The sequence below is a fragment of the Varroa destructor genome, unplaced genomic scaffold (assembly GCF_002443255.2).
Source record: "Varroa destructor unplaced genomic scaffold, Vdes_3.0 BEIS01000003.1, whole genome shotgun sequence".
NCBI lineage: Eukaryota > Metazoa > Arthropoda > Arachnida > Mesostigmata > Varroidae > Varroa > Varroa destructor.
Window position 1 is genome coordinate 52,206,140 of NW_019211456.1, and position 22,236 is coordinate 52,228,375.

Genomic DNA, 22,236 nt, shown 5'->3' on the forward strand with positions numbered 1-22,236 from the left:
TCATAATACAAACATATTTTAAACAACTTTTTCTTTAATCATCTTTTTCCGCCGAGCACGCAAAACTAATTTTAAAATAAGTTTTTATTTTTCAGTTTTTAAAAATCACTTGTATTTGAGAACAGAACTGATATTTTTAGGATAAAGTCTGTTTCACAAAGATTAAATTTATTTTATAACCAAACAAGCCACTTACAGTTGGGGACGACAAAACTTTCATACGCGCATCGGTTTATTTCCCATTGAAATTGATTTCGCTTTCGGACCATATAATACGTAGAGTAAATAGGGTCAAGCTCCATGTGATATCATGTTATTGCTGTATACGTTAAGATATAGGCATCGATAACTACACAATGAATCCGTTCTTATTAAGCAAATCAATAGCGAAGCTATTGCTCAAATAAGTTTACTTAAGTTTTAATATTTTACATATCCTTTTATTAAAATTTTTATAGGTTTTTCCTTTGAGATATACAGTTATATTGTAATCAATCTTTAACAGGCAAGGTGAGTCTCCGTTAATATACAAATCTATCAAACTGAAATATATTCGAGTCTATTTTTCTCTAGTTGTCGTTGTGTCACGATTTACATATAAGCAGCAACAGCAGCAAAAAACTTTGTATTTATCGCAACCAAAAGTAAAGGAAACATCAAGACTTGCCCACTTTAGGATAAAAATGACGAGAGTAGACAGACTATAGCTCTGTTACATAAATATAAACACGACGATACACATTGATGGACCGTAGGTCTACGCCATACATTCCAAGAATTAGCCTGTAATGCATTTTCGAACATCTGCGAGTCGGTTTTCAAAAAGGAATACATGAGGAAGCGACATTTTGCATTTCTAAAAGTAACGGATGGCGCATTTGCGGAACAAAATTTTATTTTTAGAGCACTATTTGCATATAAAAATTAAGCTGAATACACGATAGCTTGAATTTATAACTGTGTTCGGTGGTTAAGCTTGCGGTTAATTTATCAATTGTCTAATTCTTTTATGGCTTTATAGTACCTAGATTCGCTGGTCGATTTGCCGCTTTAGCATAAGACCCTGATTCGGATCCGTTGACACATTCACATGTATATACAGGTTTGCTCTAATAGTGGCGGTTTCAAAATCTTTTTTCAATCATAATACTCACGCATCCATGTTACGGTCGCTCATCTGTTAGGCTGTGTTAACCTGCGAGCTCTACGCTACACGACACGTCGATCTTGAGATCTGGCCTTTGAAACAAATATTCTTTTCGACACGCGGGTTTCGGTTCTTTTTTGTTCGCTTTTTGTTTCTATCCTGTACAATTTTGCACCCTTTACGCCCCATGTAAACTTTACACGACGTATTGCTTATATAAGCTAAATGTACGCATCTTATCCTATCATGCCGTAGAAATATAGTTGTTTGGCTTCTCAATTCACTCGTCGAGCTTCGTTTTGCACAGTGTTTATGAATTCGCTTGAATTTTACTAAACAGTAGTGATAGTCGGCAGGCCTTGAAGCCTCCATCGTAAAAAAACCTCCATTTTTAATAACATTTTCCTTTGAGACAAGTTCAGCCGTTATCGGCGCCCATGTAATAGATCTTACTAATCAATAAACCACCTTTTTGTGTGTGGATTATCAACACCGAATATCAAACTCTCAAAAGTTGATTACATTGGAGATGACTTTACAAAGTACTATTAAAGACAATTTCTTTTCTCTTGTTTATTGCCCTTCACAAACAGATGTTCATTTGTCAATTGGGTATATATACGCACCCTTTATAAGCAGCAACCACAACCGCGCGTTTTCAAAACTGTTAATATACATTAATGAAATAATAAAAACCAACGAAAATACTACAATAAATAGCAGTGTTAATATAATCTGTTTTCATACATATACACATAATGCTTAATAACAGTAGATGCTTCTTCACGCGTCTTCAATCGCAAGTTGAAAATAATCTGACTGTTTTACAGTCACGCATTCTATATATTTTGTAACGAATCTGCCACAAATCAGATTATCTTGTACTACCATTAGCACATCGGACCCAACGTAAGGAAAAAATAATAGGTATCCTTTATTGCGCCTCTTTACACTTTGAAGCGGATTTCGCTCATCACTAAATGTACGTATGGTTTCACCGTTAAGAAAAATAAGTCAACACGCACAAGCAACTGCGTGCGTAACACGTCGTATTAATTGAGCTAATCAGCTGGCAAACTGGTTAACTTGTTTGCAATTGTTTGCCCTATGAGTTAGGTCCACTATAACCTGAGCTGTTGCCTATGCTTTCACCACGAGTCCAATGGTAATGTCAATAATAATTTATGGTAATATTAACGCACTGCCTTCTTGACCATGTAAATACAAGGGTATGTACACATCTTACCACACATCCACTACTAACTCCCCTACAACCGCTCAAGGCCCACTACATGCTGCCCTGGTGTTATACTGTGCTGAGCGTATGCCTGTTATGTATATACCATGTTATATAGACATAGAAGTTAACTCCGAATGTACACAGAATACTTACTGATTTATACATGGGTGGCCATTAGACCTGACCAAGCAGGATATAATGGTTAACCCAGGCACTATCTAATAGCATAGTTAATCTCTCGTTTTTCGTCTCTTTCGAGTTCGCTCTGTACAAAAGGCTCCGACACAATACGTTCCACCGTTGCTCGAGAACATGAAATGTGTCGATTTGTCCAGATTTGTTGATGCCTCCTACGGCGTGTCAGCATTTATTATCAGTCTTCATTTGCAGTTCGCAGTGGCGAAGGGTGAGGCCGAGGTGAATTTGAAATATTGTTTTCTGCTCGAGCTAAAATTCCAAAAAAAATTTCTTTGAAATGATATCAAATGTATTAAAAACAAAACGCATCGAAAACAAAACGGCTTGGTAATTAAAAGCAAATAAAATTATTTCGAAGAACAATCTGGATTTACTAATCGCTTTTATACTGTTTTTCAGTTTCACCATTCAATGGACTTGAGTGATGTTTTAATAGCAATCTTATCATTACAAAAAGCACATAAAAGAAAACTAAATTACGTTTTTCAATATATATATAAATATAAAGTACATTTACCATCGGGAGCTTGCTTACGTATATTCGAACAATTTAATTGAAATAAAAAACCAACCTGCCTCTCGTCTCCGAATACGCTTTCTTTTCCGATCAATAAGGGCTACCTCAGTCTTGAGTTCCATGTACTTCTTCTTAAGATCACACAGCCGATCCTGGATAAGCGAAATTCGTTCCTCTGAATCTTCAATACCATCTGTATATCACAGAAAATTGGCGAACGTTTACTAATCAACGAGTTCAGATTACGGTTATGTCGGGTATATCGAGAAGCCTAGCATCTTTACGTTTACCGCATTACCACCCAAGTAAGCTTGAGTGTTCTGATAAATTTCGGATTAAAACATTCTTAGTACTTTTACACATAGTAATGAACATTGTAAGAGGTATAATATGCATTTTTGTCTTTACCTATCGAAAGGCTAAAATTGAATCGTGGCGGCTTCGCAGGATCGTAATTTGGCGGCATCTGCGTGCAGAGAAGGCCGGCGTGACGGCTGAGCTGACCTGCGCCTCCCTGGCCACTGCCTGGTGGCGCTCCATCGCGGTCGGACCCCCGTAGTCCTCCGGAAAATAGATGACCATCGGTTGGGCTACGCGCTCTTTCAGCTCCAGCCCGACGCTGCGCCTGTCCCTGTTGCGCCTTCTGCCGCAAGGTCTTGCGAGTCCGCTTTACGCGTCCACCTCGGGTCCCGCCGCTAAGGCTACCCTTACCACCGCGAACCGACTAAATACACACACAGATAGCACAACATCAATACATTCGTTTTCCCTTCAATAATTTCAAACAGAAACGACTTAATCTTTCAATATTAAACAAAAATATTAGCAAAGCCAAAAAAACAGACTAAACTGAATCGACGTTTTGTATGTTATATTTTTTCGACAAAAAGCTCCGAACCTTCTCTCGTTCACGCTCCACAGCTGAAGACTGCCTTGCTGAGTCGCTGCTATCTGCCGACATCGTACTCTCCTCATCCACACCCCCTGCTGTGTTTCCGGCCGTTCCGTGGCTTGTCGGAGCTCCACGAACTCTCTGTTCACCTGCTTTATCGCTGTTTTTATCGTTCACATTTGTGGCAATGACGACTCGCCGATCAGAAGGTATTACTGGAACACCGCCCCCGGCTGTCGCCACTTCAGCTCCCACTGAAGGGTTAACCACGTGCTGGCTTCGACCCATGATATCGGTGCTACTGCTCCCTGTATTGTTGCTGAGGTTGTTGCTACTATTATTATTATTAATATTGTTGTTGCTGTGGTGACTGTTGCCTGATGATTGCGAATCGTCCGGCGTTGTAGGGGGGGTCACTTCTGTTACGCAGCACGCAGGTGGCATTTCACCAAGACGACCACCTCCCAACACAACTACCCCATCAGCAGGCCCGGCACCTAAAATTACATGCGCGACATTCTTACGATGTAACCTAATAGTACTACACAAACATCAGTTGTCAACTGCCACCTCGTGCATACGCGTAAAAGACACTAGGGAAAGTGCGTAAAGCAGACAAAGTTACATAGTATAACAGAGCTGAAGTCTGAGTGAAATTTTATAATGAATGATACGAAGTAAGGCATAAAATTTTTAAGAACTTACCATCTTGGTTGTCTCCATGGTTTGCCTGACCGTGATTGTGTGGCACGGGACTCTCTGGAAGAACATTCTCCTCACAAATGAGAAACAAGCCTCCAGCCTGCTCTCCTCCATCCGCACCCTCACCTTCTCTTTCAGGTTCATGGTCTTCACGCTTGATTTCTTTACCGACGGCTTCAGATGGCCCTTCATTCTCCTCAGCCGCTTCTGCCTCGCCACAAGCATGTGCCAAAGCTGCGAGAGCATCTCCAGCAGCTGCCCGCTCTTTTTCCTCACGGCGTTCCTTTTCTTTGGATTCTTTGTTAGCTATACTCTCTTTATCTTTGCTGTCGCCGCCTATCGTTTTGCTCGTTGATTCTTTATTGAGCCCAGCAGTCTTATTCTCTTTACTGCTTCCATTAGAGAACTTGTCTAGCTTCTTTGTGTCAGGCTCCTCGCCAACTGTACCCTCATCGCCGCCGTCTTCGGTATCTTCGGCAATTTGCATCTTCTCCTCAGAGGTGTCGCTTACAGCATCCGCTTCCTTTGATTCCTGTTTAACCTACAAGGTGAAGCAGAGAGAGATATTCAATAAACTTTTCATGCCTCGATCGCATCGAGCTGGATCGATTTGCATAGCACTTCGTTGTTCATATCGGCTTCCGACTAGATAGCCACAAAACATATGATTTTTAATTAGGTTTTGCTTTCCCATTTATCTCAAAATCTTTCTCAACCTACTTCCCGTAAGGACTTAATCATGGATTAGTCAATGTATTTCGCTAATTATTCTGAGCTCAATAACTATGCTTATTCAATGAGTCTCCGCACAAATGTATTTGAATTTTAAATACACTTACTCAGTCATATAGAGACTGTTTAAAAAACAGTATGTATTATACATTCAGTTTTCCTATCTAAATTGACCCGTGTCTTTTCTTTATTGTTAAGGCTCAGTAATTAGTACCCTGTAAAAAAAAAATATCGTTTATATTTTCAAACTCGTTCTTTCGCAGATGTGATCATTTATTGATTTGTGATTTTCCATGATCTTTTCATATGTTCAAAATTACCCAAATATGTAAAAAGCTGCCTCTAAAATATAATAGCCAGTAGAAGAGAAGACTAGAGCTCTGAGCATTTGCTTATGACGACAAAATAGGCAAGCTCACTTGAAACACTAAATAAAGCTCTTTTATTAGTAACAGGGTCAAGTAAGTTCTTCCTAGTTATACGAGCCGTTACTTATCAACAACTAAATTAAACAGACGCTTGATAGATGTACGAACCGTTATTTCAATGTTAAATTGCTCCTCAATCCTAGATTTCTTCGCAACAACAACTGCAGGTAATGTGCTGGCTTCCTCGTCAAGCTTTTGTTGAATTCGTCGTTTCTTGGGCAAATAATGAACGGGTGTAGCTTCCATACGCCCCTCACTAGGACCGCTATCCCTGCTCTTGTCTTTCATCTCCTTTACAGGCTTTTCCTTGGTGTCCTTAAGTTTATCCTTTTCGAGGCTTAAATTACTAGGGATACTACTCACTTCTTTGGAAACTTGGCGCAAAGCACTGGGCTGAGATTCTTGCCTGCAAATCGGTGTGATTACTCGGTTCGTCTTGTCAATACCTTTATAACAATAGCTATCTGTAATATACGTACATATATATATATATATATATATATATATATATATATATATAAACTGTTTAACGGATCACAACTGTCTACTTATTCTTTCTTTTAAAAGTGTAATCAATTGGAAATAATGAGTGGAGCACGAGTTACTTTTGTGCTATTGAAAATGGAGACATAGCAAAACTAAAGAATCAATATTGTGAGAAGTTTCGGACAGATCCATCAGCGCGAATTAAACTTTATTGGGTAACAGGTAAGTTTGAAGCAGGTGGAACTGTTTAGCATATTTACAGACAACGTTCCAGAAGACCAATAATATAAAACGAGCAAAAAAAATGCTCGAAATTTTTCACGAAACATCTCGAAAATCTGTAAGGCAATCAAGTGATGAGCTGGGCGTAAAATAATTAAGTATCGTTCGCATTTCAAACGTTTTGAATGAAATTTGTATCACCGCGCATTTGGGAGCATTCTGGTAAAGATGGCATATTTTATTTTTCTTATGACGGATCATCTGTACATAATCATAGTAATGTAAGAGCATATCTTTATAAAATCTTTCAAACCGATGGATTAAATTAGGAAATCCCATAAATATTTTAACCATACCCCCTCCCCCCTCCCCCCCATACACACACCTGATACCAATCAATTTTTTTGTGGTAATTCTTTGTGATAAATCTGTGGTAGAAAGTGACCAAGGATACACTACAGCATTAAATGAGTATTGTCGAAGTACCACTGTTATAAGGAATGTATTGATTAAAATCATTTCTAACATCTGTGACGGGAGTAAAAGTTATATATTGTATGCAGACCCTTTTGCAATATAAAAATTTATTACATGCAAAAAAAACTGAACTTATGATCATTTAAACTAAGTATACTTTTTTGTTACACCTTGCATTTGTATACATAGATATTTATAAGGTCACAATACATCTGCATAATAAGCCTGCAATAAGCAGGCTGAATTACGAAACATACTTATAACGTATGATACATTCACCCACCTTACGGGAATGGTCTCTGTTCGGGCCTGTTCAGTACATTTCTCTTCGGAAGTATGTAAAACATGCTTAACGATCGGCTCGAGCTCTTTAGGCTCCTCGGCAGTGATTTTGGCATTGGAAACAGCCACGCTGGCGACTTCCGCTGTTTTGCATTCATCTTTTTGCGGCGAAATTACCTTAGCTGCAGGGCTTAAGGTCATCTCTGACGCCTTTCGTGCTCTCTTTTTAACAATTACGGTGTCTTCATCTATTTGGCTTTCAGATGTTTTCCGTGCTCGAGACTTTGTAGCCTGAGAGTAAATTTGAAATTAAAACGACTCCCATGAGAATTAGAATAAGTCTAAAATTAGTGCACGGGTCTTTCTTATTGCGCTTTTAATAGAACGCTAGAGCTGACAAAAAAAAATTCACACGTATACGAAGTAGCAGAGCTACGATTTTGAGTACTTACAACCACGGCCTTTTTCTCTTCCAATTTTTCATCCTTGTCTGCGGCCTTCGCTGTATCCTTTTTATCTTTAGGATCCTTATCTTTTGTCTCTGATACGTCGCGGTCTTCATCCCGGCATTCAGATACTCTTCTGCCGCGAGGCTTACGAGTCTTTGTAGTAACTGGGCTCGCAACGCCCTCGAGTGACGTCCTAGAGGCTGCTCGCTTTTCTTCCACTAGCGCAGGGGTTGAAGTAGCAGCTGGAGAAGCTGCCCTCGGCACAGTATCTTCACTTGTGATTGGAGGCGGAATGGGGGCCTCTTGTTCCAGGGCCTCGATCCCGCTCTCGTCGAGATTCATCGATTGCTATAATCATAATTAGAAGGTATACCGTTCAATATAGGACCTACAGTGGATACATTAATTCCGAATACTATGCTCAAACTTCTGAAAAGAAGCTATGGTTAATGTTTTCTGTCATCTTAAAATAACAGAAAATAACACAAGACTAGTAGTCTTGACCCCCACAACAGCGTCTGTTAAACTTAGCGTATGTCTTTGCTCTAGAGGGAGTCTGCTAATTAGCATGCTAATCTGTACATTACGGTATACGTTCTTAAACATATTTAATTGTAATAAATATTGTTAAAGATGAGTTGTTGTCGAATTACTTAAACATAGGTGCATCAAATTCGATTGCATCGTAACTGACATATAACACTTACATTGTCCGCTAGTGAGTCCTCGAGATGGCCTTCTTCGACTTCGGTACTTGCCTCTTCCTCAGGCCCTCCCCCACCGGCCTTAAGAGTCTCCTCATCAGCCTCATCGTCTTCTACTGATTGTGATTCTTTTGAGCTGGCTGCAATACCACTGGCTGTTGTGGGGAGGGGCAACAAAGTGGGCACGATCGGATCCTTTTCGATATCGGTATCCTCGCCTTCCGACTGTTCGGCCTTAATTATGGAACTGGCCTGTCGTGTTTCTTCAACCTGCGTCTTGACTGTTGAAGACGCCTGGTTCACAATACTCTTGTCTGCAGGTGCACTTCCGTCCGATTTGTCCTCCGTTCTGTCAGCCTTCTGCACCTTATCCGTTTTTTCACTTGAGGGCGTAACCGGCTTCTTTCGCTTGGCCAAGCGGGGCCTCTTAGGCGTCGTTGGCTTCTCCTTACGGGCCGGCTCGTCCTCTGCTGGCCGCTCCTTTTTCGTATCAGCTGGCATAATGTCCTTCGATTCTTTTTCTTTGGAGCCAGCGGCCAACGACAGCTCGCGCTCTTTGCTCTTTTCTGAAACGGGGCCAGCAACATGGAGGGTGATCGAAACCCCCGCAGTTCCTTGGACGGAGGCGGAGACAGATGGAGGAACCGACTCGGGCGGTTTTGACTTGACAGCGAACACCCGTGCGGCATGCTCGGGACTCACCTCGACGAGCTTCTTCACGGGAGCGGGCGCGGGGCTTTCGGCTACTGGGGCCTCCTTTCGTTCCTCCTTTGCTCCAGATTTCGTTTGTGCAACACAGGGGCCCGTGACGATGACTGGTGGGTCCTTGCAATCTTTACTTACTTTTTCGTCTTTGGCGGCTTTGCTTTTCTCTTCCTTCATGTCTTTACTGACTGCCTCAGACTTCTTGCTAACGCTTTCTTTCTCTTTAGTATCCTCTTCTTTTTTGACGCCACCATTGTCGCTCGCAGACTTACTCGCATCTTTGTCTTTGCTATCCTTGGCCTGTGATGTTGTATCTTTTCTGGTTGGAATATGCACTTCGAAACTGGATTCCGCAAACTTCTTTGGCGGCTTACCTCGACGCTTTCTGGGTTCTTCAGAAGGGTCTTCTTCCTTTTTCTTGGCAGATCCACTTCCTGTAGCATCTTTACTGGATGGAATATCTTTGTCTTTTAAATCTTTACTGGATTCACTTAATTTGCCATCACCCTTTTCACTCGACGACGAAGATGACTCTTTATCATCATGTTTCTCACCTTCACTGGACGCTGCTGACGGGGCAGAAGCTTTTTTGGCAGTCACCGAGCCAGCCCTAAGTAAAACGTATACATACATATATATACATTAATAGTAACTTATTGGATTTTGTGCTTAATGCCATATCGTCTCTACTGCATTCCAATGGTACAGATAATATCGTCCGACAGGAAGGGAATTCCTTCGGTTTAGTTATTCAAATAAGGCGCCATTTTACTTTTAAGAAGATTAACACTTACTGTCCTCTAAATGACAACTGTGTGATCCACTAACCTGCTCTTATCTAACTTGTGGGTGATATTCTCTAGAATTCTCTTTTTAAGGATCCACTCGTCGTAACGGTTGTTCCATCCTGTATAATGAACAAAGAACTTCTTTTCGCCCGAATCTCCTTCAACATCTTCAATTTTCAGCACTTTTGCTTCGTACACTTTATGCTGCTTTCCGTGCCCATACTTCACTCTGATTCGGTCGTTCACACGGAGTGGCTCAAGAATGTTTTTACGCGTAGCAGGTACCACCTCGGCCTCACTTTCCTCGCTATCTGACCCCTTGTCTTTTTTTCGGTCTTTTTTCATTGACACAGGCGTTCCTATAATCCGGTCCTTCTCCTCTTTTGTCTTGCTTTCCTTTTGCGCGGATAAGGCAGCAGCTTTCTCTTTAACGCGTTTCGCCGGATCGAGACTGTCGCTCCGAACCCGTTTCGGCGTTGTTAATCCGGCCGTTTCTCGATCCTCGGGTTTTTTGTTACTTCTTGTCAATGATCGCTTTTCCTCGTCCTCTTTCGCTTCTTTTGTTGACTCCTTTATCGACTCTTTTTCTTTTTCCGTTACCTTCTCTGACTGTTGTTGCTGCTGCTGCTGCTGTTGCTGCTGTTGCTTCTGTAGTTCTTCCTTTTGCTGTTGTAGTTTTTGCTGCTGTTCCTCTTTCTGCTGCAGCTGCTGTTGTTTTTGTTGTTCTTCCTTTTGCTGTTGCAGTCTTTGCTGTTGTTCTTCCTTCTGCTGCTGTTGCTGCTTCTGCAGCTCCTCCTTTTGCTGTTGTTTCTGCTGTTCCTGCTGCTGCTGTTTTTGAAGTTCTTCCTTATGCTGTTGCAGTCTTTCGCGTTTGCCACTGGACGCCGACGAGGGCGAATCAGGCGGCTGCGGTGGCGTGGCAGCTTTACGCTCCTGTCGACCGCCGGCCTTAACAGCACTAACCGGTGGCTGTTTGTTACGCGTCATGATCCGCTGGCTCCGCGCACCGCCCGACCCGCTAGCCTTGGCGTCCAGGTGCGAGTCCATACCAAGTTTTCTGTAAAGGTCTTCAAATCCCTGTAGGTACTTTTTGTAGGCGCCTTTCAACTGCTGACCCTGAGCCGGGGTCGCCTTGGGCTCCTTGAACATTTTTGCGTACACATCACGCCATCGGTTTAGATTTGTAACCTTGTCAAACGAACCAATTTTTCGGACCAAAGAGAAGAGTTGGTGTAGATCAATGTCTTTGCCATTGAGCACAGGTCCCTTATTAATTGGTGTGCCTCGCTCTTCCATGAATTTATACAACTGAGCCACGAAGCGATCACGTTCTTCTGAATTCACTTCATCTTCAGATTCACTTTCTTCCTCATCGGAATCGCCTTTATTGTCTATTTCCTTATCCTTACTGCTGTCCTCATCTTTGTTATCAACTTTACTTTTATTATCTTTATCATCGTCAACTTGGTTATCGTCATCCTTTTCTTCAGCGTTTTCATCAAGCAGTTCTTTTCGGCTCCATCCTTGGGGTAGATCATTTTTCTCTAGATAGACCAGGGCCTTGAAAATGGCCGATTTTTGTGGATGGCCTTTCATCGTCGTTTGTTTACGATCAAACTCCTGTATATCTTTTTTCGGAACCGTCACCCTAACACATAAAAAATACCATATTGTAAAAATGAGATTCATCTTACAATGAGCATACATCCAAGAGAGATATTACAATGACAGGAGAAAATTGTTCACACAGGTATCCGTCCGCGCTCATGGGCGTATTCGCAATTTTAAAATAAATATGTGTTTAATAAAAAGGTTTTACAGAATTCAAGAAATAGCATTAAAAACCTCTTTATTACACAGCATAGTTAGTTTGACAATAAATGGACAGTAACTATGTCTCATCTCTTTAAAGAATCGCTGTTATTATGGCAACGAAGCACACATCTTGCCTTTTTGGTCCTACCTCTAGCCGAGTCATATTAATTTCAAGTCGAAATATTGGAACTGACTGCATATTTTTTTTTCATAATTGGCTAAATACAAGGATTGATGGATACCTAAGCTATAGCGCACTAATTAATCAAACGGTTTTCTTCGAAACGCTTACATTTGCCCATCGCGGAACAGTTTGACCCTCACTTCGTCCTTCCGGACACCTGACTGCTCACGTATGATGAGCGCCGGAGCCGCAAAGCCAGTGTCCCGTTTTCCACGGTGGGTTTCAGATGCTCCGCTACCTCGTGGAGTCTTCTCCTCACGTCTCTCGACCTCTACTAGCACCACAGTCCCTGCAACTATTGGCACCTGATCCCACCGATCAACATTAAAACCGTCAGCATTAAATTTTTCACTCAAATACGGGCCTATTCATTCGGGGATATGCTAACATTGTCTATTTCATAACTATTATCAGGTGTTAAGCAACGAAGTTATACTAGCAATACCTAATATTGGATTAATACGTAACCTTAAAGGTTACGAACACATATACGCACCTTACTACCTCCGTTTCCACGTACGCTTTCCCTCGAGCTGCTCCTTGAGGTCTTTTGCTGCTGTGACTGCTGCTGCTGTAAGGCCGATTGCTGTTGTTGCTGCTGCTGTGTTTGGGCACTATTATTGCTATTTGTATTACTGTTCTGTTGCTGTTGTTGTTGCTGTTGGCGTTTTCTTCGTGGCGTTGTAGCCTCTAACTCGTCGTCTTCCTGGCTACTTCCGCCATCGGCAGCGCCGCCCTCTCGGCAGAGAAACTCCCCCAGGCTGGCGGCCGTTCGCTTCTTGCGTTGTGATGGCGCCAAGCCCGAGTTAAGGGCTTTGCCGGCAGGGGAGTCCCTTGCCTGGGCAGTACTGGACCCATTTCCTGATCCGCCCGAGGAACTAACCGAGCCAGGAGCGACTGGCGCACTAAAGTGCTCGGGATTAGTTAGCGGAAGCTGATCAAGAGACTCGCCATCCGAATAGTGTTTTCCACTTTTCAAGCAAAGCGAATTTCGCCGTAGTGTCGTTACGTCGCCATCGTCAAAAACTGCAAATATACCAAAAAACGGAAAAAGAATAAAAGCAGCAAGAAAGAGTACATTACCTGTTGCCATGTTAACTTATCTTAATCGACTTCATTAATTCCCTTCTGTAAGAGGCAAAATTAGCACTATTTCTGTGTAGCTAATTGATTTTTGTACAACCAGATTTAGGTTTATATAATTCTGAGGCAGAACATGATTTCAGTGTTCGCTTAACAATAAAATAAAATCTATGAATAAACATTTTCAATTGAAACCAAAATTAAAGAGCATAAAACTTTTTTTATAAAAGACTGCAAGGACGAACTAGCTCAATAAGAAATCAAAACAATATTTTTCGTGAAAAAAATAAACTTCACACATGATAACAAACGTTACATTTCACATAGAGAAATGTATGACGCGATCCGATTTCCGCGTAAAGGTCCAAGGAAAACGAATTGCCTTTTGTATCATACACTAGAACAGCTTGTATGAAAATTGGCGACCTATTATATACATAATTTCGCTTACTTGATGTTAGTAAAATATGAATTCATGTCATTTTTTATTAGTGCTTTACCAACCGCCTCTTTAGTATCTAGCGAAGAGAGGTATGCGCATGATATTTGCTGCACACGCTATTACTGCGCTTTCTCAGTATGTCATAACATTAATTGCGTATACAATTGACTGTGGTGACTGCAATCAGTGACTAAACATTATGTCCTACCGATCTATGTCAAGATCGCAAATTCTTTGAACTCACGCTCCTCGTACACTTCACTAAAATTTTAAATTACAACTGGAATACCTCACTTTGAGGCGTCCATTGAGTTTAACAGCGCACTCGATTATTTATTTAACATTGCAAAGTAAGCAATAACTGGCCCGGCAAACTCCTCGACTGTATTACTCACTCGGAAAGCCGCATAGGTTGACGTGTGGTTGAACAATGAGATGCCCAGATTTTTTTGACATATGCTTAATAAGCGCAAATAGAATGAACAAGCAGCGATATTTGACCAATTCGGATACTCTCACTTCAGTGCCTTATAAAACTGTACTATCGCCTCATACATATGTGATTTAAGAAAATAGATTCAGTTTTGACGCGACGAGACATTCTGTTTTCTTTATGTGAAGGTAAAGTATAACCCACGCTTCCTAATCCTGTAGTAGACAATGCTAAGCACGGTGCATCGATTAGCAAAAGATTATATTTATGCCTGGATTGCAGTACAATTATTCATTCAAACACGAGTGGTCCTGCCTTTATCTCATGCAAAAAAATACCTATGGAATGACTTACGTTCCCTAATCGTTACTAAGTGGCTACATCTGACCAAATAGTTATTAAAGGCAAAGGCAACTATTTGTGTCCGTATAGCACCACACTTGTAATAAGCTTTCGTTAATCTTGAAAGTTACACAGTCGCACACCATATCTTTGGGCAAACGAGTAACATGAAATTAAAGTTAGTACTTATCTAGTACTTTCTCTTATAGATCAATAGTGCTATACGAATGCTTTCTCCCGAGAAGATACCAGAATACACCGTCGCAGTGTTTAAAATGTCTTTTAAGACGCTAAAATTAAGCTCCAAAACTTTTATTTAATTCGTAGTATATTCATATAGAACTCCAGAAAGCAGAACCCGAATGGCTCGAGTAAGTATGTAACAGAGGTATAAAATACCATGCTAAATCAGAAGGTTATTATGTGGCCTGACCATACAGCGACCTGCATGACTCCACAGGTCAGACCAGTCGCTTTGCCAAGCAAAACAAAGTGTTTTTTCTATTACATACGACATTATTTTCTATTCTTTAATAAATCGGATAACTTAGCACAAATGAATACTACGATTCATAAATAAGCATAATGTTTACAAGTTCAAGCCTTTATATTTTCAAACGATTCGCAGCTCCAAGCTATTACTTCATTAAACTGCTGTTCTATATAGTAATATTTGAAGTAAATATTTTTCCGACAAGTGCCGACATTAGCTATTTGCTCCAGTGGCTCATTGTTTTTTATTATTAGCAACAGCTAATTTGACGGCAATTTAACTTTTTGCGCACTAATGAAACCGTTGTTTGATAAATGGCGTTAAATTCATATCTATTCTTCCATGAAAATAACTCGATAGACTGCTCAAGAATGAGAATAAGGTGTTTGCACCTATCGCCAATTATCTGGATAATAACCCAGTTTTTCTGTGTTGAGTTTGCCTTTCTGCCACAGTAAATAAAACTTTGTCTCTTATCGATTAATTCAGTCAATCAGTTTCTACTTACCAACTGTATATTGGCTTTGGTCGATAATTTTTGTAACTGTCGCCTCTTGGAAGGCACCGGGTTTGTCAGGATGTTTTGCTTCAATAAGCGCGCCCACTTTAAGAAACCCACGTACCTGGTCGTCTCCGACAACAACGGTACCTCCTAGCATACTCTTGAATGATACTCGACATTTTACCGAGCGTTGAACCTGCACGTCATAATGAAAAAGTTAAAATGCAAGCAATGCTGTTTCATTCTTCGAAGTTGCACAATTATTACCGCAGTTAAATGATCATACGTATTTATTAGAAACTGCTTCTAATGAACTGCATCCCGGATCAGCGTTTTCTGAGAAAAGCTGGATATGTAAAATCGCTACCTATATGGTTGAATATTGTATTTAGTTATCTAATTAAAATGGTCACAGTATCACAAACGTGTTAAATGCCATGTCAGGTATTCACCCTTTTTATTTTAGCTTCACAAAAAGCTCCTTTATATTTTGCAGACACCTCTGTGCCGACCGGCAAAAACGCTGGCTCGTCGTTGACCTATATGGCAACCGCAAACAAAAAATCAGAAAATTAAGTAACAGGTTACAACTTGATAAGTTTTGGATGAAACTAACTGACCGGAATCTGCGTTTGAATGTAGCCTCTTCAGTGGCCATTTACATAAAAATGTATTCATAGTTTTTGTACTATTTATAATAACAATCTGATCATTATCTAAATTCTTTATATAATATAGCAAGTGATAATCAACCATCCACAAACCGGTTACAAATGCCTAGTCTCAGTGACACTTCAAAGTCATAAATCTTATACAGAATGAGATTAATAGACACTTAACGTAATAATTGTGAATGTATTATTTGTTGCTCATTATGCCTTAATATTTTTCGTCCCATTTAAAATATTCTGGATCATTCTATGCTGTTTAGAAAACGTAGATCTAAATCCGTGAACTGAATATATATATATACATATATAATCTGAATGACATACGGTCAACCTACACAGTACATGAAAGACCTTCTGTTAATAAATTTCTCTATTCGGCGTAACCTGTACACGAGAATCGTTTACCAGTTAGTAAGTTATTTTTTAATACAAAAATCGCTCTGTCGATTGTACGTGCAACTCTGCCCGACTGAGCATCAAGTCGGCTCGGAACACAACAATGTGTTCGATTTAATTCGAGCATAGCTGCCTTTATAGTTTATCAGAAAATGTGGCGGTCCTCAGGACAAGACACGCTGGATAATCCTGGTTACCTGAGACGTTTATGCGTTACCATTCCATGTACTAACAATGTAAACGTTAGAACATCATTGAAACAAACATACCCCTCCCATTGTAAACGGAACCTTGTTGCTTTAGAGGCACAGCTGGATTTTCATCTCACCTCACACCAACTACAGTCACAAAAATCTGCAACAGCACTTTACCGAGATCTTGCTACCCAAATAACAGATTTCACACAGCATTGAAATAATGACCCTGAAATTACACTAAGGCCATGCCTGAAATGCGAGTGTGATCACAGCATGACCCCATTTTCTGTTTTTGTGCATTCAAACCGGTGTTTCGTTCTAGCGGAGTCTATGTGTTCACTCATCCTATTAAGGCATTTAAGCACGCGCCATACACTAAAAACTCAGGAGGGCTTCGAGTGTGGCCCAAATTTCATCGAACCCCCTCGTTAGTGGCCGTAGTATTGGTAATAGCTAATGTTGGTTTGTTACCGCACATATAGGCAAATAAATAGAACTAGCTTGCTTGACTGTTTGACTGCCTGGCTAGCAGCCTTCCTCTTGCGTTGTTTCTTCCTTGACCATGATGCTGCTGCTTGACAGCGGCAGCAGCAGAGCTGCGAGACACGATGACCCGCAAATAGGCCGATGCCGATGATGCCCACTTCCGGAAGTCACAGACAACCGTGGACTGCTGACACACAGACCATCGACACAACAGCCGTCACATGCAAAGCAGCACTCCGCTCACGCCGGGCACACACGCCGACAGCGCTGTACACGACTAGAAGAATCACGAGTGAGCTTTGCCCCGCCAGTTAAATGACTGACTAGCTGATGCTGGCCGACCAACTGACTGGAAAACAAATAACATGCTGGCAGTTCAGCCTGCCATGGGCTATGATGATACACCTCCGTCTTTCACCTTATTCGCTACCCGTTTCACCTAACGAAATTAACAGGCATATCGGAATATAATATCAACGTGTTGACACAAAAACAAATCGAATCTTGTCGACACTTGTGACACAACGTTCGTAATAATTGCAGTGGTTACAGTTGAAGCAGTACAAACGAAACTCACCATCGCTGGAACAACCCGTTGCCACTGCAGCGTCGCAACTCCTTGAAGTCGTCGTCCTTCACGCCGTCTCGCTGTTTAAGGTCAAATCCTGACGTTGAAAATCGTCGAAACGAGCAAAAATTCACTTCGAACACAGAGAGTAGCACTCATCGCTGACTGATACAACAATAATAACACCACCGAACAAAGCAAAAGCTACTGCTGCCTGGAGCAGCAGCAAAAACAGCGCCGCAGCAGGCTAAACATGACACACACAGACATCAATAGGTATAGATATACACTCGGTCACGGCCGATAGACACGCACACACAGAGACAGACACACACACACACACTCACACACACACACACTCACAGACACACACATTCACACACACAAAAACCCACACACAGACCCACGCACACACACTCTATATTCACTATAGATAGGCAGAGCCCGAGCTAGCTATCGAGAGCGGAGCGACCGAAGGACCGCCACCGACACAGCCCGCTAGAAGACACATTCAGCCCTTTCTCCACTCGCCTGATCTCCCTCAGCCTTTCGACTGCCCAGTGGCCGGATATTACCGAATGTAGATCGCCACAGCAAAGTGAAAGAGATGACGACGACAACAACAGCAACCGCAACAGACGAGAAGATGACTGAAAGAATGAGCGAACAACACAGTGTTGCCAGACGTTCCCAAAATTGACCGTCGTATCGAGCGGATCAGATGACATATGCTTGGCGGGAAATTTCGAATTTTGGCGGAATGTCTCGTTTTGCCACAAGTAAATTAGATGAGGATTGTATGTATCGTAAACATATTACTTCGACTGAGCCGTAATTTCCAGAGTTGCTAATATCGCTTACGCCATATGGTCTCAAGTTGAAGGCTTGCTTTTGTGACAAGGGGATCGTTTTTCAGCTACGCCTTCAACGATTTTATTCTATGGCCGTAACGGTTTGGATCGACATCGACTTGAATGCCCTGAAATAGATACCAGAAATAGATTAGAGTTTTACTTACGTAGAGCGGGATAACAGAGCCTATACTGTAATGCGTGTAAGAAAATATATTGAAGATGAATACACATCGATCATTAGGCTACTAAATCAAAAAATATATATCGTTCTGAAGTACATGTGAACCGTCAATTAACTTTTTGAGATGTGAGCGGGGGTTTAGGGCGGCATTGGGTACTTCAGACAGTGGAACATCGCTCTTCCGACTGTGTGCCTTGAATGTTTAGTACGCTAATGGCAAACGTAGAGACTGTGCTGACGTTAAGGCTAAAACGACAATCAGACCAAATATGAGTCAGGGACAAAGCTATCATTGTTCGTATAGTACGATTGTTTCGTTGTGCTCTTTAGGGACAACATGAGAGACCCTGTTCAGGGCATAATCGACAATAAAGATAAACGCCGAAGCGTCACGATTTTAATCTGCGCTACATGACACCGGTATGATGGTGTACATGTCGTTGCAAGATATAACATTTTTCGATGAAATATGTAAACCTTCTTCTAGGTATTTAAAATATAGTTGGTAAATGACATGCATGCAACGTAGGATTTCAGTAGTAGCCAGATGCATTGAAAAAGATAGTACAAAAAAGATTTAAATGCTGGTTTAGAATGATCTAGAAATTTATATGAATTCGCCTAACTCAGACAGTCGCCAGTGTAACACATATTACACAAAAAGTTTGCCTTGGAGAAAGTTATTCTTGTTTGTAATTTAATCAGGCGATCTGAATCTTATGAATGAGTACCCTTATATTCACAATTTTATATGAGCTAAAGTCCGATAACTATTAGTCATAGAAAGGTAGGTAGGAATCGAACACAGCATAGCAAAAATCATTTTATTTTTCTCTAGTATGTCTTTGTTTCAGAGATAATAGAAGTTCCCTCTACTGTTGTAATAAGACATGTATTTTTCAAACATTATTCGTCATAAAGCTGGTACAGTTATGTGATTTGATATAACCGACAAGCGTATTGTATTAACTGTAAATTACGAAACACATTTGCTGAAGGAAAAATAATAGAACTGATGTTAGGTTATCATAGTATTGAATGTGATACCTATGTTAGGCGTTAAATTTTAGCGGTTGCAAACAGGGCCACTGACATTTGTCAACAACAAGGAGAGCCTGCAAATGATCAAAGTGTTACAAATTCAGCCCAGGCTTTTTTTTTATTTAGTAGAATGTACATTTTTTAGGAATACAAAAATACATACTTTAACTCTGGTAGCACCTTTAACCTAACTATACATGGTGAGGCGAAGGTCTGCTGACAGTTTGCAAAAAATTACCCGCCATATTTAAAACTAACAATTAATCCTTTATTTTTGTTTTAACCGCATTTTATTTGTTTTCTACATTAATATATGTGGAATATAGACTTTTAAGCTATCAGGTGATGATTTTGCAAATATCAGATGACCTTTGCTTCACCCTACAGAATAAACTAGTCTAATTTTTTCACCATTAGGCATTGCATATAAAGGAAGCATCTTAAGTTAGCTACAGAGAAGTGTGAGTCATGAAAAACAATTTTTGCCCTGTCAAACTGTGTTCAGAATATAAAGAACGCTTACCTACTCTACCTATGTGTGTCGGATCACTGCCGTACTATGAACTACAGCCTTGGATATTATCTATTGGATTGTATTTTCTGCAACACGTAGAAAATTGTCAGCTTGCAGGGTGCTTGCATTATGCGGAATGCTAGTTGACTATCACTGATCAAAGCAGTTGAATAATCCTTTCAACAGTTCTTCGATCTTCAACACCCCCTTCATTCTAAAATATCAGGAGCATTTAAATTAGAAGCCCTATCTGTGGCTGACATTTATATTTTGTTGTTCATTGTCTAGGTATAATCGGCAGACGGAACTGACAAGCTGGTTCTTGAACCATTCGTCATAACTACCGACTACTTAATTGTAGAGTATAATGTGCATTCATATCAAACTTCACTATTTGGAACACATTTATTGGTGTATCAAGGAAATCTCCTGCTGGTTTGTACTTCATTGCATAGAAAAAGGTAAAAATCATCAACGATCTTTATCGTCTTTTAAATATGTATTCATTTTCTTTCTAAAAGTTGTCAGTTCTTATTAAAAACGGTCAATGCTATCTCGTTAACCCAATATATTTACGTATATGTATCCATATCGTCTAAAAATATTTTGAGTTTTAAGTCCGGCATCGCCGTTAGACATACCATTAGACCATCGTTATATACAGTATCTAGCGAATGATAGTTATATGATAACTCCTAGATATATGTGGCCCAGATACAGTGTGCTGCCTAATATGGAACAGGTCACAGTTAGACAGTCGTAACCTTGTTATTGGTAATATTGAAATTAATTAAGTTTTAGGAACACTAACAGGTGAGATTTGTTGATTTTGGTTATAGACTGGCATAGTGCCCCAGCGAGCTTTTGGCAAGGGACGATGACGCAGGTAAAATAGATACCGTGCTGAAGGCCCTCGTCGAGGGTTCTACTGAAGGTATCCACTGCTTCCCCGTTCTCCAGCGGCTCTTCAATATATTCTGTCCCTGAAATCCGTCGCAAGTTCCAACAGCGATGTGCACCGCTATCTAGTGGTTTCCACAGATTTATCTTGCCGTTGTAAAAGAGACGGTTACCTCTTCACATAATTAATAATTGTATCAAATATACGAAAACGCGACCAATTGTGCTTTCAATATCGGCACGAACTTTCTAATAATAAAAAACAGTAATAACAGTAGGTGGACGCGTGATATCAGTTTTGCTCCTATATGCGCGTAATTCTTTTCGCTACTTTTCCAAACCAGAATTTACGCGGTTAATATCAGTTGCTTAGGCAAACATTCCGCCAGATCCCAATTATTTGGCAGCATTAACAATACTCCTTGCTTCATTGAAGAATAGTGTAATACGAAAAACTGTTTTGTACTTGCTTAGGCTATGACCGGCCGAACTTATTCGATTCTTGTAATACTTAGCAAGATGTCTATATTACCGCCTACGGCTAGCGAGCCGACCTGCTTCCCAAGCCGGTGAGGCCGAAGGTTCGGACTACGATAGGCCAGGCCTCCTCTGCAGTGGGTGCAGGCATGTGGAGCAGTTCAAGACTTGGCTGTCCGTACAGACAACACGGTGAAAACTTCTATACCTGGAAAATGTTACTCTCGACTCGATACGATCTGGTACGAGCTGGTGGTGGTAAAAGGAGACACCCAGTAGGTAGCAAAAAACTCTCGGGTTACAAGAAACTCGCGATGCCTGGGTAATAAAAAACTAGCAGTATTGGTATTATCCAGGCATCGCGGAAAAGTTTTGGCGACAGTGATTTTGTGGTTTCAATAGAGCACTTCTTAGATTCCAAGGGTGCATTGCTTGACTTTGAGCTGTAGGTTGGCGGAGTCGATAACCCGTAGCACGTTCTGAAGGTACATCATGAAAGGGTCGAGGTCGGGAGATTTGCCAAGGTACATGAGAACCATTAGTACTTTTGGACCCTGCGTACATTATTCACCAATCTCTGGAGTATGGTGGATGTTTGATTGCGTATAGGTTGCCGGTAAAAAAAGATCGTAGCGGCGCGGAAGAAGTTTCATAAGGTGACGATATACGACCCTGTTGAGTTAAGGTA

At 40.9% G+C, this 22,236-nt stretch overlaps 1 protein-coding gene across 4 annotated transcripts; it reads right to left on the bottom strand.

Annotated features, from left to right (window-relative positions):
• Positions 1-418: 418 nt before the first annotated feature.
• Positions 419-18,567, bottom strand: LOC111247360 (uncharacterized). Of its 4 annotated transcripts, XM_086982713.1 has the most exons (16): positions 18,443-18,567; positions 17,591-18,231; positions 15,716-15,802; positions 15,270-15,459; positions 12,465-12,994; positions 12,077-12,273; positions 10,010-11,617; positions 8,480-9,791; positions 7,776-8,120; positions 7,325-7,614; positions 5,965-6,262; positions 4,700-5,237; positions 4,001-4,491; positions 3,511-3,826; positions 3,162-3,295; positions 419-2,834 (listed from the first exon to the last, which is right to left on the bottom strand). In XM_086982713.1, the coding sequence occupies exons 2-16, from the start codon at positions 17,591-17,593 to the stop codon at positions 2,748-2,750; spliced, it is 6,426 nt and encodes a 2,141-aa protein (XP_086838839.1). In that variant the 5' UTR covers positions 17,594-18,231; positions 18,443-18,567; the 3' UTR covers positions 419-2,747. The 4 variants fall into 4 exon arrangements, with proteins under 4 accessions (XP_086838839.1, XP_086838837.1, XP_086838840.1 ...); XM_086982711.1 differs by lacking the exons at positions 17,591-18,231; positions 18,443-18,567 and adding an exon at positions 16,600-17,394; XM_086982714.1 differs by lacking the exons at positions 17,591-18,231; positions 18,443-18,567 and adding an exon at positions 16,600-17,376 and having other exon boundaries at positions 3,158-3,295.
• Positions 18,568-22,236: the final 3,669 nt, after the last annotated feature.

Coding starts and splice junctions, on each gene's coding strand:
- LOC111247360 (XM_086982711.1), bottom strand. Junction 15,460..15,715: donor GTGAAGCTAAAATAAAAAGG/GTGAATACCTGA, acceptor TATGACGTGCAG/GTTCAACGCTCGGTAAAATG. Junction 9,792..10,009: donor CACAAGTTAGATAAGAGCAG/GTTAGTGGATCA, acceptor CGTTTTACTTAG/GGCTGGCTCGGTGACTGCCA.